Raw genomic sequence first — 17,445 nt, forward strand, 5'->3', positions numbered from 1 at the left:
GTCACACAGTGCATACTCGCGTCCGATGCCACACAGTGCATACTCGCGTCCAATGTCACACAGTGCATACTCGCGTCCGATGCCACACAGTGCATACTCGCGTCCGATGTCACACAGTGCATACTCGCGTCCGATGCCACACAGTGCATACTCGCGTCTGATGTCACACAGTGCACACTCGCGTCCAATGTCACACAGTGCACACTCACATCTGATGCCACACAGTGCACACTCGCGTCCGAGGCCGTACACTGACATATCACACATCACCAATGGCAGGAATTAAATACAAGCCACACTTTGCATTAACTATTTTGCAGTTTAATCTGAACATTTTTTTTTCTCCCAATCTTTTGTGGAAAAAAATCATTTACTTTTTTAAAAACATTTCCTCCTTTGTAATACAAGACAACTCAGCAAATCATAGACTTAATAAAGAGAAGAAAGAATGAAGATGGGGCATAGAGAAACGAGCGCATCTCCCGACTCCCTCCAAGTAGGCTATCGAAATAAAACGCAAAGATGGGAGCAGTGAGTTTAATTATTGTGCTATTCATCACTAGAAGCACCCGAGGACACCGCCATAAGGTGGCTCTTCCATGGTGCTTTAAAGACCCCTGCAGGAGATGTGCTGAATATGAGATTGTCTGAAGGTAACCCAACTCCTGAGTGCCTTATTGCAATGGCAGTTTGGGTCCCCGGTCAATAGGGAGCCCAGTATCTGAGTGCCACACTAAAGAAACAACTTTGTGTCACCTCAAGCCCTTGTGGTACAAAGGTTTTTCAATGTAGATAGCCCTAAATGCACTCCCTTAATATAATGGATGTGCCCTGTGGGGTGTGGAGATGGACATGTGATCAGGAGTGTTTAGGGGGCAGCATAACCCCTTAAAAATAAAGCCCGAAATACGTGATCTCTCTCGTATATGATTATTAGTGCTTGAGAGAGTAGCGACACACACTGCAGAGCAACCCACCGCAGCGCAGTGTATGTGTGCAGAGCCACCCACGGCAGTGCAATCGGTCACCCAGAGCTCAGAGGAGAGCGCTTGTTCTCACGTGTTCAGTGCAATGTATGAGTGTACCCCCATGGTAGTTCCCATCACTTAATGGAGGACAGCCATGTGTGCGGTGATCATGCATTTGATGCTTTGGACATGCCATGCTATGCAACCTCCTAGGGCGATGGGTTATTACACTTCATTGGCAGAATCAGGTTCTGCATTTCTCCGAGTATTTGGTGATGTCCTTACGTCACTTCTCGGAGAAAGCAAGAAGCCGTGACTAGCACCTGATCAATAACGCCGTGCGCCCACCTACACAAGGAGCGGATCGCTGAATCTGTACCCGGGTGCAATGCAGGTGGCTCTGCAGGAGGGGGGCGCTGCAAACTGGCCCTGGTAATATGGTACAATACTGCAGCCGCTGCCGCTAGATGGACCCTACATTAAAAAACAGGGTATTTATATTACACATGTATAAATATATATATATAGAACGCAAATAACATTTACAAAGAGGATACAAACTGGAGGACAGACCAGCTCGGTGTGTGTGTGTGATCACAAACTGTGTGTTACAAAGTGTCGGCGTGTACATCAGTCCGTACGTGTGTGTCTGAGGCTCCTGTATGTTTGCAGATCGGTCTAGAGAAAATGAGTGTATGTATCGGGAGAGTTATGTATGGACCCCGTATTCTTATACATACCTGGAGGATGAGCGGTTAATACTTGTACACATGATTGCGGTACCACTGGGTGTGTAGATGGAGCAGCATGGTTGTATTGTGTGTGCACATCGGTGTGTACGTGCTTTTATATGTTGGCCTGGTTTGAGAGTCCTGCCCTCGAGCATGTGTTGGTGGTTTGATGACGCCGTGTATGTCGCCGGCGGCAGTGTCACTGCTGGCTCCTGTTACTGTTCTTGTCGGCTGAGTTCAGATTGATGTCTTGGGGGGTGGTGGGACGACGAGGCGGCATACGCTCATTGATTCGATCTAGACCCCTGGCTTCTTCAAAGCTGCGGATCTTGTGTTGGGGAGAGAATCCCCTGACTGCTGGGCGGAAGAGAAAGGAGAAGAAAACGTTATATATGTTTCTGCATTACTTAGGCTAGGGGCAGGGGTCACGTTATCATCCAAAAACACATAAAAAAGCAACTGCTGGCAGAAGAGGCTCGCTAATAGAAAGCACCTGGAGGACGGTTACTCACCCCTTGGCTCTCCTGCCAATGCACTAGCCCCAATTGGTACTAAAAGGGCTGACATCCCATCAGTTACCTGCTGTCATGTGAAAACGTCACTGATGAAGCCAGTGATTGTCTGCAGCAGTCAGGTGATTGATGGACAGGATATCATCCCTTTTGGAAATGGCAGGGACCACCAGGAGTGTCAGCAATGGAGCAGTGGGGAATTCAAGAGGTAAGGGAATATTTTTTTTTCAGGATTTCTTACAATTGTCAAAAATTTAAAAAATCCCAGACAACAGTGTTTTTGGATAAGAATTAAGTAACTAAAAATACTTAATTCAGCCATTTCATAGACTCCGGTATATAGTTTAGTAGATGTAAACTAACACGTATATATGTATATTGCATATTTAGTGATTTTCCTTAACACAGTATATATCAGTATATGTAATTTGAAGATCGCTGCCGCATCCTGTCTACACCCGAGGTGATGAACAAAGGAGAAATTCCTAAAGCTTGGACTGACCAATCCAGAAGAGATTATGCTAATTTCTATACGTCTTGAGCCCCGACCTACGATACTTGATTGGACTAAACTTTTGTTTACACCCTTTTACTTCTTGGTCCTATAAGGGCTTTGTCTAAGAATAAAGATCAGTCTGTCGGCTCGTCAGTCGTGAGAGATTCATAATTGATTCAACTAATTGTTATTCTTTCTCGCTGTGCACACACGACAATATAATTTGGAACAGCAGTCAGATCCAGAGAGACATCGCTTGAGCCTCATCCCCAACAACACCAGCGCTCTAGAATAAATGCTTTATCGGTGCCACGTGCGCTTTGCTGACTAACGACAGCCTAAACATAGGGGTAACGTGTGAATCCTGCCATTTAACCCTTAGATAAAGTGTTTGCCCAAAAATAAGCCCTACCCCACAAATAAGATCTAGCAGGAATTTTCAGCCTTTTCAGCGTAAGACTTAAGCATAAGAAGTACCCTGAAAATAATCCCTAGTCGCGGTTCATTAATGAAGTGTCCGTGCAGCTAAAAAAGTGAAGAATACTGCAGGACACTGCATTATAGAAAGCAGACACCCCCAAAAGAGAGAAGACCGACCCCGCAATAATACACATCAGACTGGGACGCTGTGGAAGGTGAGGACCTGCGGTGGAATGCATCGAAGCCTTGCAGTGGAACGTACACAGACACCACACACACCCGATGACAACGTACTGCTCTGGTGACCTGGAATGCTGTGGAAAGAGAGGACCTGCAGTGGAATGCTCGAGGACCTGCAGTGGGAATGCTTGAGGACCTGCAGCAGAACGCATCGAAGACCTGCAGTGGAACGCATTGAAGACCTGCGGTGGAACGCGTGCGCGCGCACACACACCCCACGGTAACACTGTACTGCTCAGGTGACCTGGGATTCTGTGGAACGAGAGGACCTGCGGTGGAATGAATCAGGGACCTGTGGTGGAACACATCGAGGACCTGTGGTGGAACACATTGAGGACCTGTGGTGGAACGCATTGAGGACCTGTGGTGGAACGAACGCACAGATACACACACCACCAGTAACTCCGTACTGCTCGGGTGACCTGGGATGCAGTGGAACGAGAGGACCTGCAGTAGAATGCATCGAGGACCTGAGGTAGAGTGCTTCGAGGACCTGCGGTGGAATGCATCGAGGACCAGAGGTGGAACACATCGATGTGTTCCACCGTAGGTCCTCGATGCGCTGTGTGTGTGTACATGTCTGATGTGTGTCTGATGCATGTGTGTGAGTGCTGGCTGACCGGCAGCAGGGAAGACTGCTGTGGAGAAGACAAGAACTTGCAGGGAGCGCGCGCTGAGGACCTGGGAGCGATGAAGATGTCTGGGGACTGGTAAGTATGATTCTCCTGGGGGGTAGTCTGCTTTTTTTGGGGGTAAACTTACCTCCAAAATAAGCACTACCCCAAAAATGAACCCTAGCACATTTTCCAGGGCAAAACAAATAAAAGACAGTGTCTTATTTTCGGGCAAACACAGTAACTGCAGTCAGAGATCCCACCTTTGATCAGGTCATAGGGGGAACCTTGATCAGGGAGCCCTGGGTTCTTTTTGCTTCTCACCGTCCCCTGCTTCTTGATTGACAGCAGCGGAAAAATCTTACCCGTTCCCTGTGCTTTCCACTGTCAATCAACATCGGTATGGTGGAAACACAAAGGTGCCATAGACCGCAAGTGAACTTATATGGCCGCCAGTGCGCTTGCCAGACTAATTTGCATATCAATAAAAGCTGAATTCCAGCACAACGATGCAGAGGATGGCGCCATAAAATGTCTCTTTTACACCGCCCTATCCTGCACGCACAGGGGTAATATTACTGTCAAGTTCCCTTTAAAAAGGTTTTGCTTGTTTTTAGGCCCAAACGTTGAACCATCAGTCTGGCTCCTGTGTCCTGCTATTTCCTATCAGCAGAGCTCCCTCTAGTGTACTTTTCATGAACTGCAACTTCTACTTTACCTTCTTGAGCCTCAACCGCTTCTTCTGTGGCTGTACGGGAGACAGAGAGACAATGTATAAGACGTATATCTGGGTCACATCGAACTACCAATCCTATGCACATGGTCCAGGGAACACGCTGACACAATTCCTTGCACTCTTCCCTGGGGCCGCACATGTAATATTCACAACCTTGGACCCAGATGTTCTGCGCAGCACTGAGCTGTGCACGCAGAACGGACAGTGCTGATCAGGCCATCCACTATACCGTCAGTGCCTGCAGGGCATCAGCAGGGAACGTGGTATCGCTGCCGGCCTAGCATTGCTCCATTATTATTTTAGGAAACTAAATCCTCTAGATTGGTTCATACAATTAAAATTGTGCAGATATCTGTCCACTAATAGTAACACGCTCCTTCATTGTGAATGGAAATCCAGGAATGTCTGGTGCAGATCCCGGCAGGTTGTGTCAGTGCTTCTCCGGGAATACAGAGCTCATCATTGTGCCGTTGTACCCCATGTGTAACCTGTGCAGGCTTGTGCGAGGCGGAGAGGATGAGGAGGAACATCCCCACATCAATCCTCTCATATATCATACCCATGTGTGAACCGCCATCGATGGACCAGTGCACACAGGGTGTATTAGCCTCAACCCACAGTGAGGTGCGGCATATAAAAGTCTATGATGACACTTACATCCCAGTCATGTCCTAACCAACAGTCACTGTGAGCGCTCGACCGACTCTAAGTAACATTAAAGGGGTATTCCTAATAATAAATGATCACTTGGGGTCCAACCGCTGGGAAGTGAAGGGTTTCAGTGCTGCGCCCTCTTCACAGTTAGCAGCACAGCACTATTGAAGTGAATGGGATTGTGCTGCAGGGTTCTCTGCACAGCCGAGTGCCTGGGAGAATCGCTCTGCAAGAAGGAAATGCTCTGCAGCCCCTTCATACACAGGATCAGTGGGGGTCCCAGTGATCATGCCCCTGCAATCATTAAAGGGAACCGGTCATCAGGATTTAACCTATCACAGTAAAGGTACGGCCATAATGGCCCCGTTATACTGATTTAATGGATAAGTGTAGTGAAAAATTCCGTAACTTTGTTCTGGTTACTGGTGTAACAGGCTTTGCGGGTCAGTGGGACGGGATCGTGAGTAGGGGTCCTCGGCTCTGTCGTGGTCCCTCCACATATGTATGATCCTCCTTTTTCAGTGCCGCCCTTGCTCACATCCACCTTCCGGCGTTCTCCGGCAAAATGGTGCCGAAGGAGGAACATGCTTGGATTAACCTCTGGCGGCCATCAGCAAAATGGTACTGTAGGCAGTGCATGCGCAAATAAAGATCTCGGCTCAATGTTCTGCACATGCGCCAACAACAGCAGTTTTTTTTTTTTTGCAGGAGAATGCCGGGAGATGGCTATGCACAAAATCCGCTTGTGGCGAGGGTGATGCTAGCGCGACATTTGAAAAAGGAGGGGCCATGACAGAACCCAAGACCCTACTCTCAGTCCTGTCTCGATGAACAAACAGTTCATTGCACCAAGGTAAATTAAACAAGAACCAGGCTACGAATTTTTACACATTCAAAAAATCAGGCAACTTCCCTGAGAAAGTCACCAGGCGAAACGCGCGTCGGGGTTGCTGGGGCTCTCTGGGAGATCTTCATCCATTCTGGGTAAGCTGACATATTAATATTATATATGCTTCTTTGTGTGGAAGGGTGATAGGGGTATACTCACTCTGGCTATTTTAGCTGTGATGTGATATATGTGCTCGATGTCTCACCCCACTCAGAGATTGACTTTAGTCAGGTACTTGCCCACTGTTTCGGATTGGTTTTCTCCCTGAATTCCCCCCTCCCCCTACTAGTGGGATTTATGTCTGTAATTTCCTCTGTATATTTTTACTTATGTACTGTTGTTGATATATGTTGATTTTAAGAGACTTTTCAATAAAAGATTATATTTTATATATACGGGGCCATTATTGCCGTACCTTTACTGTAAGGCTATGTGCCCACAGGACAACGTACCCATGGATTTTGCCGCGGAAAACCTGCGGATTTACCTGGATTTTAAAGATAAATCCACAGGTTTGCGCATGTACAGACACTACCCATGTTATCCTATGGGATTTGGGGAGTGCTGTATCAATGCTGCAGTATGTGCATCTGCGGAATATGCTGCGGATGTCCCGCCTTTCCACTATGGAGATACAGGGTGGGACGTCCGCAGGTATTTCCGCACTTGTCATGCAGGTTTACCGCAACAAAAATGCTCAAATCCTGCAGCAATGGATAGCTTCAGATTCCAGGGAGCAGCTGCGGGAAACCTTCGGACAAATCTGCGGCAAAGTTTGCGGGTATATTATCCTGTGGGCACATGGCCTAATAGGTTAAATGCTGATGACCGGTTCTCTTTACGTATCCTACTGATGACTGCTGCTGCTCGCTTGCCCTTTATGTTTATCAGTGATCACATTATTGCAGGTGATATCTCACAGAATCCACCCAAAGTACACTTGTAGCAGAGCCGAGTCTGACATGTTTTTTGTTTGTGCCTTGTGATAATGCTCTAAGTTCGGTTATATACGTATGACTCTATTCTGGATTACTCAGCTCCTGAGTTTAGGGTGACAGTATTTTATGTGCCGGTACTGTACCCCCGTGCACCTCACACACGACTCCGAAACATGACTAAGTACAATACAGAAGAAAAGAGGTGGCGTAAAGAGTAAACGTTACCGCTCTGCAGAGTCTGTCTCCCTCCTGACAACACTCCCTGGGGCAGGGTTCCGGTGGGTGTCAGGCCCTTCAGTGTCAGCACACTCTCACTCTCCTCCCTGGGGATGAAATATCACAGGTCAGATAACAGCAAAACTAATAATAAAAGCACAAACTATCAAACTATTTTGCTACTGGTCATTAATAGGAGCTGTAATTGGTTGCTATAGGCAACGAAGGACATTCTTAGTATAAGAAGCTTATGTGTCAGGTAATATGATTTCGGTGGTGATAGAGAAAGAGGGAGAGTGGCAGCAAGTGGGAGAGAGGGAGAGTAGGAGAGAGAAAGTGTGGGAGAGAGGAAGAGTGGGAGAGAGAAAGTGTGGGAGAGAGGAAGAGTGGGAGAGAGAAAGTGTGGGAGAGAGGAAGAGTGGGAGAGAGAAAGTGTGGGAGAGAGGAAGAGTGGGAGAGAGAAAGTGTGGGAGAGAGGAAGAGTGGGAGAGAGAAAGTGTGGGAGAGAGGAAGAGTGGGAGAGAGAAAGTGTGGGAGAGAGGAAGAGTGGGAGAGAGAAAGTGTGGGAGAGAGGAAGAGTGGGAGAGAGAAAGTGTGGGAGAGAGGAAGAGTGGGAGAGAGAAAGTGTGGGAGAGAGGAAGAGTGGGAGAGAGAAAGTGTGGGAGAGAGGAAGAGTGGGAGAGAGGAAGAGTGGGAGAGAGGAAGAGTGGGAGAGAGGAAGAGTGGGAGAGAGGAAGAGTGGGAGAGTGGGAGAGAGGGAGAGAGGAAGAGAGGAAGAGTGGGAGAGAGGAAGAGTGGGAGAGAGGAAGAGTAGGAGAGAGGAAGAGTGGGAGAGAGGAAGAGTGGGAGAGAGAAAGTGTGGGAGAGAGGAAGAGTGGGAGAGAGAAAGTGTGGGAGAGAGGAAGAGTGGGAGAGAGAAAGTGTGGGAGAGAGGAAGAGTGGGAGAGAGGAAGAGTGGGAGAGAGGAAGAGTGGGAGAGAGGAAGAGTGGGAGAGTGGGAGAGAGGGAGAGAGGAAGAGAGGAAGAGTGGGAGAGAGGAAGAGTGGGAGAGAGGAAGAGTAGGAGAGAGGAAGAGTGGGAGAGAGGAAGAGTGGGAGAGAGGAAGAGTGGGAGACAGGGAGAGTGGAAGAGATGGAAAGTGGGAGCAAGGGAGAGAGGAAGTGTGGGAGAGAGAGAGGGTCACTATCCCAGGCAACGCAGGGTACTACAGCTAGTATATATATTCACATATACGAGGTATATAGCACTTATTCTGAACACGTCACCTGAGCACAGAGAACACGCGGGCCATCTTCCCAATCGCTCGGATCTTGTTCCGGATAATCTCTTTACGCACAGAAGCTCCAGCTAGAAGGAAACAGAAAGAGTTTATTAATTCAAGGAAAGAAGTAAAACTGCCTGACGTCTGATACAGGACACCCTGGCTGCCAGACCTCTGCCCTCTCCTTCTACATGTGGGGGTAAGGGGTCTCAACTACTGGACGTCTCCTCTCATAAACCTAATCCTATCCCATTTCTCAATATCTGCGGTAAAGACACCAGTAATTGGTGCAAACTGTGGTTTCATCTGGGTGTAATATGTCTAGAAAGTGAATTATTTAATCATCTGTGTGGCAGGTTACAAAATATTACGCTGTGCATCATAACTTATCAGGTGAGTGTATATATGAAATTGATGACAAAGGTTGGATTGAATGCTGAGCCGCCATAAATGCAGCCCCTATGCCAGACCATTACCAAAGGTAAAGGGATATTTCCAGTATATGAAGTGATAACGATTGGTCATGGCTATCTCTTTATGACTGCTGGGGTGCATGCTCTTAGCATTGCATATGTACACTCTATACACAATGATCTAGGAAAGGCAGGTTATATATATTTTTATATATATATATATATATATATATATATATATATATATATATATATATATATATATATATATATATATATATATATCGAGTATAAGCTTAGGATGGGAAATGCAGCAGCTACTGGTACTTTTCTAAAATAAAAATAGATACCAATAAAATGTAATGTGCCCATCCTTGTCTTCTGTAGTAATGTGCCCATCCTGTAGTAATGTGCCAATCCTTGTGCCCCATCCTGTAGTAATGTCCTCATTCCAGTACCCTTCTTGTCCACTATTACGCCATTGTTCACATACACACACACACAAAAAAAATATTCTCACCTGTTCTCTGTTCCTGCGGTGTCCTCTTACCTGCTTCTTGCAGACCACACATAGACCCTCTCCATGATTGCGTCCGGTGTCGCCACTGTCGTCATCGCTTTACTGCAGTTGAATGCTTTGCAGCACCGCAAAGCATTCAACTGAAGTAAAGTAATGATGGCAGCAGTAGCCCCGTGCACTGGACGCGATCATGGAGGGGTCTATGTACCTGTGGTCGGCAAGAAGCAGGTAAGAGGACACCGCAGGAACAGAGGACAGGTGAGAATAATATTTTAGTGGGAACCTCACTCAAATATAAGCCGAGGGGGGTGTTTTCAGCATAACAAGTGGGCTGAAAAACTCGGCTTATACTATATACGTATATGCGGTATATAGGCGCCATATACAGCTCCAAGCGAACTCTGCAATAAATGCATTTACAGTGGATCCCCCTGGTGGTAGGAAAACTAATTTCATACTTTTACCTCCCTCCTTCGCCCACCGCTGCCCCCTCCAACCTCCCTCATCTCCGCAGAAGAATTTGCTACACACTTCAAAGAAAAGATCGACCAAACCAGACAAGTCTTTTCAACTCAACCACCACACACAACCCCTTCATATAACAGACCACTGCTCCTCCCCCATAAACTTCCTCCCCACCATCACCGAAGGAGAGCTTGCACATCTTCTCTCAAAAGTGCACCTCACCACCTGCACACTTCATCCCATCCCATCCCATCCCATCCCACCTCCTCCCCAACCTCACCACTATCCTAATTCCAGCCTTAACCCATCTCTTCAACCTATCCTTAACAACTGGTACCTTCCCTTCTGCCTTTAAACATGCAACAGTCACACCCATCCTAAAGAAACATTCCTTCGACCCAACCTCTGCTACCAGCTATCGCCCCATATCGCTACTCCCATTCGCCTCAAAACTCCTGGAGCAGGATGTCCATGCTGAACTCTCCTCCCACCTCTCCTCTAACTCTCTCTTTGACAGCCGACAGTCCAGCTTCCGTCCACATCATTCCACTGAAACTGCCCTGACTAAAATCACGAATGACTTACTGCCAAAGCTAACAACCACTTCTCTATACTCCTACTTCTAGACCTGTCCTCAGCCTCTGACACTGTCGACCACTCCCTCCTACTACAGATCCTCTCTTCCCTTGGTGTCAGAGACCTCGCCCTGTCTTGGATCTCTTCATACCTCTCCAACCGCACCTTAAGGCTATGTGCGCACTAGAGCTTTTTACCCGCGGATTTACCCGCGGATTTGCCGCGGAAATTTCTTGAGAAATGTCTGCAATCTTTGTGCAGACATTTCCCAGCAATTTCTATGAAAAAAAAAAAAAGCTGTGCGCACTTGTGCGGATTTTTCTTAAGAAATTTCCGCATGAAGAATTTCTCGAGAAACTTTCTTGAGAAAATGAACATGTCCATTATTTCTGCAGGTACCCTGCGGATTTCTGCAGTACAGCCTGCAAAAATCCGCAGGGAACCACCCGCGGGAAAATCGCGGCAATTCCGCGGCTATTCCGCGGCTAATCCGCGTCAAATCCGCATGCGGATTTGGTGCGGATTTTTTCCGGAGGTCCGGAAATCATTCACTCCCAGAAGTTTCTCAAGAAATTTTCTTGAGAAACTTCACATCTCTAGTGCGCACATAGCCTTAGTGTCTCCCACTCCCACACAACCTCTTCATCCCGCCATCTCTGTGTTGGCGTCCCTCAAGGCTCTGTCCTGGGACCCTTACTCTTTTCCATCTATACATTTGCCCTGGGACAACTCATAAAGTCCCATGGCTTCCTTCCAGTACCACCTATATTCCGATGACACTCAGATCTACCTCTCTGGTCCAGATGTTACATCTCTGCTGTCCAGAATCCCAGAGTGCCTATCGGCTATATCTTCCTTCTTCTCCTCTCGCTTCCTAAAGCTCAATGTGGCCAAAACTGAACTGATCATGTTTCCTCCATCTCCCCTACACTCTCCACCTGATCTATCTATTACAATAAATAACACCATGCTCTCCCCAGCACACAAAGTTCGCTGCCTCGGAGTGACCTTTGACTCTGCCTTGTCCTTCATACCACACATCCAATCCCTCACCACCTCCTGCCGTTTTCAACTCAAACATATTTCCAGAATCCGCCTTTTTCTCAATCCACAATCTACAAAAATGTTAGTGCATGCCCTCATAATCTCCCGCCTGGATTACTGCAACATCCTCCTCTGTGGTCTCCCTGCTAACACGCTCACCCCTCTCCAGTCCATCCTTAATTCTGCTGCCCGACTGATCCACCTCTCGCCTCAATACCACCCCGCTTCTCCTCTCTGCAAATCCCTTCACTGGCTCCCAATCTTCTACTGTATCCAATTCAAACTACTAACACTGACCTACAAAGCTGTGCATAATCTTTCTCCTCCATATATCTCTGAACTAATCTCCCACTACACTCCACCACGTTACCTCCGGTCCTCCCAAGATCTCCTTTTCTCTCATTTTCTCCTCATGCAACCGACTCCAAGACTTCTCCCGAGCATCCCCAGTCTCCTGGAACTCACTGCCTCAACACGTCAGACTATCTACTACACTTGCAACCTTCAAACGGAACCTGAAAACCCACCTGTTCAGAAATGCCTATAACCCTCAATGACCTCACCACCGTGTGGAGCTGCCGCCCCACCACCGTGCAGAGCTGCCGCCCCACCACCGGGCGGAGCTGCCGCCCCACCACCGTGCAGAGCTGCTGCCCCACCACCGGGCGGAGCTGCTGCCCCACCACCGTGCGGAGCTGCTGCCCCACCACCGTGCGGAGCTGCTGCCCCACCACCGTGCGGAGCTGCTGCCCCACCACCGTGCGGAGCTGACGCCCAACCTACACCCCACCTACTGTCTCCTTCCCAAAATCCTTTAGAATGTAAGCCCGCAAGGGCAGGGCCCTCTTCCCTCTGTACTAGTCTGTCTACTGTAACTTGTATATGTAATCTGTATGTAACCCCCTTCTCATGTACAGCACCAGGAATCAATGGTGCTCTATAAATAAATAATAATAATAATAATAATAATTGCCTTCTCATGAATGCTTTGGTTTCTATATTATAATGGAAATGACTGCATATTAGGTCTGTGTAAACCAGGACATAAGTAATGTGCAAAACGCCTTGTAATGAGAAGTTCAGGAAATATAAAGAATAAGAGCAGCATGGCCATCTTACTTTCCAGTGTGTCCTCTCCATCTGTGATCAGCTCGTCGTCCGAGCATATACTGAGAATATTCACCAGCATTTCCGTAACTGCAGAGAAAAAGAGCAAGATATGGCAACGCTACTGACAATGCTATATAATACCGCTCTTCATGGAATCTGTTTCTGGCAGCTCGTAGTAAGATACTTGTGCACCAGAGGCCACAGGAGGTCATTATATAGGGGTCCCTCCTCATATAAAAGGATCACCCTGGCGCTGGGTCATGGCCCTGCCCGGCTCTCCTCATGTAATGGCCCATGTCCCAATATCTGCTCCATGCTCTTGAGACTGTGTTGGGAGATATGGCAAACCTTCCTGTAATAATATATGTGGGTGCGCCAACTTGGAGGAGCTGGGCTACTGATGAAACCCTTAATGGTACCACCTCATGCTACCAGCAGTGACAGGGTCAATAGCAAAACATAACACTAGGGATGAATCAGGGAGGATAACCAGAGAGGAACTGTCAATGGCCATCACCTGCAAAGCCATAGATAGATAGATAGAGGGATAGATAGATAAAGGGATAGATAGATAGATAGATAGATAGAGGGATAGATGGATAGATAGATAGATAGATAGATAGATAGATAGATAGATAGATAGATAGATAGATAGAGGGATAGATAGAGGGATAGATAGATAGATAGATAGAGGGATAGATAGATAGAGGGATAGATAGATAGATAGATAGATAGATAGATAGATAGATAGATAGATAGATAGAGGGATAGATAGATAGATAGATAGATAGATAGAGGGATAGATAGATAGAGGGATAGATAGATAGATAGATAGATAGATAGATAGAGGGATAGATAGATAGAGGGATAGATAGATAGATAGAGGGATAGACAGAGGGATAGATAGATAGAGGGATAGATAGATAGATAGATAGATAGATAGAGGGATAGATAGATAGATGGATAGATAGAGGGATAGATAGATAGAGAGAGGGATAGATAGAGGGATAGATAGATAGATAGAGGGATAGATAGAGGGATAGATAGATAGAGGGATGGATAGATAGATAAACACAGAGACAGCTGCGCCCTCCGGTGGGTTGGCGAGGTACTGCAGAGTGGGCTTCCTGCTGACATCAGTGTGACATTGTGTTCCCTGTACAGGGGTTTTCTCAGCATTTCCACTTGCACTTTAGTGTTTATTTTGGCCCCTGCACAGCACAGGTCCATTTCCCCCAGGCACAGGCCCTCGGCCTCTCCTTTCCTGCTTCCACAATCGGCCTCTGCAGGACAATCTGATAATAATCTGACAATAGTGACCGTGTATTGTGCACGTTTTGCGTTTTACCTTTCTCCCCCACAAAGGGCAGGGACCATGTGAACACATCCATGAAGTTTGGCAGCCAGTAAGGATGTGGAGAGCAATTAAACTGACGGATATTCATGACATTGTTTTCATACTTGAGCACTGCGGCTGTAAGAGACAATAAGAAGCAATTTTACATGTACTGCAGACGGCTCCAGCACACGCCTCCCACACACCGGCAGCGGCAGGAGCTGCTCCTCACAAAGACATGTGGTGGTGGCGCCAGCTCCGGCAGCCTCGCACATATACGGATTATTTCATTATCACATAATGCTAGACTGGGATGATGTTAACTCATAATGATCCATAGCGGAGACCGTGGTATAGATTTCGATCAATTCTTGTTCATTCATTTGTCATGTGTAGCAGGACCCTTGCACATCTGATGAGTGTATTTGCAGACATCCCCATTTTTACTGATACTAAAATTTGTTATGCAAATGACAATTTGGTTACAGGACGCTCACTACCCCGGCCATCAAGTTGTAAGAGGATAGAGGATAGAAATCCAACACAAGTCCCCCAATCACATACACACTGTAGCACTATTCTCACCAGGAGATGCACATAGAACGTACCACCGAGCCGTCCCGAATCCAGCAGGACTGTCCCGCATCTGGGGAGCTGTACCGCTGTCCTGGGAGGCCGGCTGCAGCTGTGTCCTCTGATTAGTTACAGCTGAATATGATGGTGGAGCAAACAGGTCCTTTCTCTTCTGGTCAGTCAATGTAAAGAATAAAGGGCCTACCAAACCCTTACGCTACAAGACAATCTCAAGTCACGTGACCGGCAGCGGAAAAAAGGAAAGAGGAGCAGGACATAGTCATGGTGTATGTGTGTAGCAAGTCTGTGTATGTGAGATATACAGCAGGGCTGAGTGAGTTTCTATTTAGTAAAGCTGAATATTTGTGTTGTGATGTAGGGGAGTTGAGTGTGTTGATGTAGCAGAGGTGTGTGTGTGTATGTATATAGACACACACACAGCTATGCTACATCAGCACACTCAATATATATCTGAATGTGTATCTATAGAAGTTAAGAGTGTGTGTGTATACAACAGAGATGAGTGTGTGTATTTATAAAAGACAGTGTGTGAGTGCTTAGCAGAGCTGATTGTGTGAGATATATAGATATATATATACACTGTGTGTGTATATATATATGAGAGAGGAGAGCTATATATAGCATAGCCTAGTGTGTGTTAGTGTGTTTTCAAGTAGCAGAGCTGTATGTTGATATAGCAGAGCTGTGTGTTGATGCAGCCGGCCTGCGTGGTAATGCACCACAGCTGTGTGTTGATGCAGCAATGCTTCGTGTTGATGCAGCCGGGCTGCGTGTTGATGCACCAGAGCTGTGTGTTGATGCAGCAGTACTGTGTGTTGATGCACCACTGCTTCGTGTTGATGCACCAGAGCTGTCTGTTGATGTACCAGAGCTGTGTGTTGATGCAGCAGTACTGTGTGTTGATGCACCACTGCTTCGTGTTGATGCACCAGAGCTGTGTGTTGATGCACCACTGCTTCGCGTTGATGCACCAGAGCTGTCTGTTGATGTACCAGAGCTGTGTGTTGATGCAGCAGTACTGTGTGTTGATGCACCACTGCTTCGTGTTGATGCACCAGAGCTGTCTGTTGATGCACCAGAGCTGTGTGTTGATGCAGCAGTACTGTGTGTTGATGCAGCACTGCTTCGTGTTGATGCACCAGAGCTGTATGTTGATGCAGCCGGGCTGCATGTTGATGCACCAGAGCTGTGTGTTGATGCAGCCGAGCTGCGTGTTGATGCACCAGAGCTGTGTGTATATTAATTTAGCAAAGTTGTGTGTGTATGTGTACTCAGTGGGGAACATCATATTGTGTGGTGAGGTCTGGGGGAGGCGTCATACTGTGGGAGCATCTATGGGGGAATCATATTTTGTGATTGGGGGGGTCTGTGTGGGCCTCAAATACAGTGGGAGCGTCCTACTATATGTAAATGAATTTTACTGTTTTAAAAGAAACACGGGGCCATTAAGGGGTGCCCTACTGTGTGGGAACCTTGAAGGGCTTCACGAGGAGCAGTATTTCTGTGTATACACATAACTGGGACTGGGCAAGGTTAGGGTGCAGGTTTAGCGCAAAATAAAAATGTGCCCTCCTCTCTTACTTTTCAAAGTTGGGAGATATAAGAGAGATGATCTCCCTTACAGATATTTTGCTCTAACCTTGAGGAATACAGACCCCAGAAGCTCTGAAGCAATAATCTGTAACTTAGAGCTCCTTGTGAAGTCTCAGTAAATCAATACGACTTGAGAAGATGCATTGGATGGGGATTTTCATTTATAGACACCGGACCAGCTTCAAAGGAGTTGATGAGGTTTACTGAGCTCCTCTACCCTTGATCTGAGACTCGGATCAGGATCTGAGCTCACATGGCCAACACTTTGTTAACTTATGACATGTTTATATGGAACTTTATGAAGAAAACAGAGAGTACAGGAACGCTCTACAGAGCCGAGCATTCCTCTGTATGGGGGCAGCCAGGAGGGGCAGCGGTCGACCAATTTGCCAATATCTGATGTGTATGGAGGACCTTACAACCATGCAAATTATCACTCTCAAACAACGAAAAAAAACGATCTTACAATTATCTCCTAGTAGAGAAATCTACACTACAAGTCAATGTCCGACCCTTTAATGATCCTTGCAGCATGACCAGGGATAAATCCCATGCCAGAAATTCATCTGCAGACAGCGTGTGTCAGGGCGAGTGCCCCTCAACATCTGGCCGGCAGAAGGGGGAGGCCGTGTTATCCTTATAGACACCAGCTGAGTATTCCAGGCCGTACTTGTGTAGTTTTCTTTCATGATGCATGAGAGGAAATTTGTATGATATTTCAGAAATTGTCACCCACGTGTGGACCCCCTGCACCACGGGCCAGGCTTTCCTCGTAGGGGCGTAACTAAGTGCCTACCGGATATACACCAGAGCCTCGGATGGTGAGGTTGGACTTGACTGCTGGTAGACACCAGGTACCACTCCCATACAATCCCTGGTAGTAGCAGCTGACCCCGGGGGTCAGGAGCAAGGGAGAGGACAGGTAAAAGGAAAGGCCAAGAGAGACAGGCAGGATGGGTTCAAGTCAGGCAGGTGTGAGTGCAAAAACACTAGCAAATCACAGATCTGGGGGGTTCACAGGACGGACACTGGACGGGTTTTGGTTCACAGGCTGGACACTGGACGGTGTCGGGTTCACGGGTTGGACACTGGATGGTGTAGGGTTCACAGGCTGGACAC

At 47.2% G+C, this 17,445-nt stretch overlaps 1 protein-coding gene across 2 annotated transcripts in view; it reads right to left on the reverse strand.

Annotated features, from left to right (window-relative positions):
• Window positions 1–299: 299 nt before the first annotated feature.
• PPP3CC (protein phosphatase 3 catalytic subunit gamma) overlaps window positions 300–17,445 on the reverse strand; it is a 77,517-nt gene continuing 60,371 nt past the window's right edge. The window contains exons 9-14 of one of the 2 annotated variants that reach the window (XM_075346445.1): window positions 14,152–14,277; window positions 12,813–12,890; window positions 8,680–8,761; window positions 7,424–7,521; window positions 4,700–4,729; window positions 300–2,053 (exon numbers count right to left, since the gene is read on the reverse strand). In XM_075346445.1, the coding sequence (XP_075202560.1) occupies window positions 1,899–2,053; window positions 4,700–4,729; window positions 7,424–7,521; window positions 8,680–8,761; window positions 12,813–12,890; window positions 14,152–14,277 (569 nt within the window). In that variant the 3' untranslated portion in view covers window positions 300–1,898. Of the gene's footprint in view, window positions 2,057–4,699; window positions 4,730–7,423; window positions 7,522–8,679; window positions 8,762–12,812; window positions 12,891–14,151; window positions 14,278–17,445 lie in introns of both variants that reach the window. The other variant, XM_075346444.1, reaches the window with a different exon arrangement.

Source organism: Anomaloglossus baeobatrachus, chromosome 4, assembly GCF_048569485.1.
Source record: "Anomaloglossus baeobatrachus isolate aAnoBae1 chromosome 4, aAnoBae1.hap1, whole genome shotgun sequence".
Lineage (NCBI taxonomy): Eukaryota > Metazoa > Chordata > Amphibia > Anura > Aromobatidae > Anomaloglossus > Anomaloglossus baeobatrachus.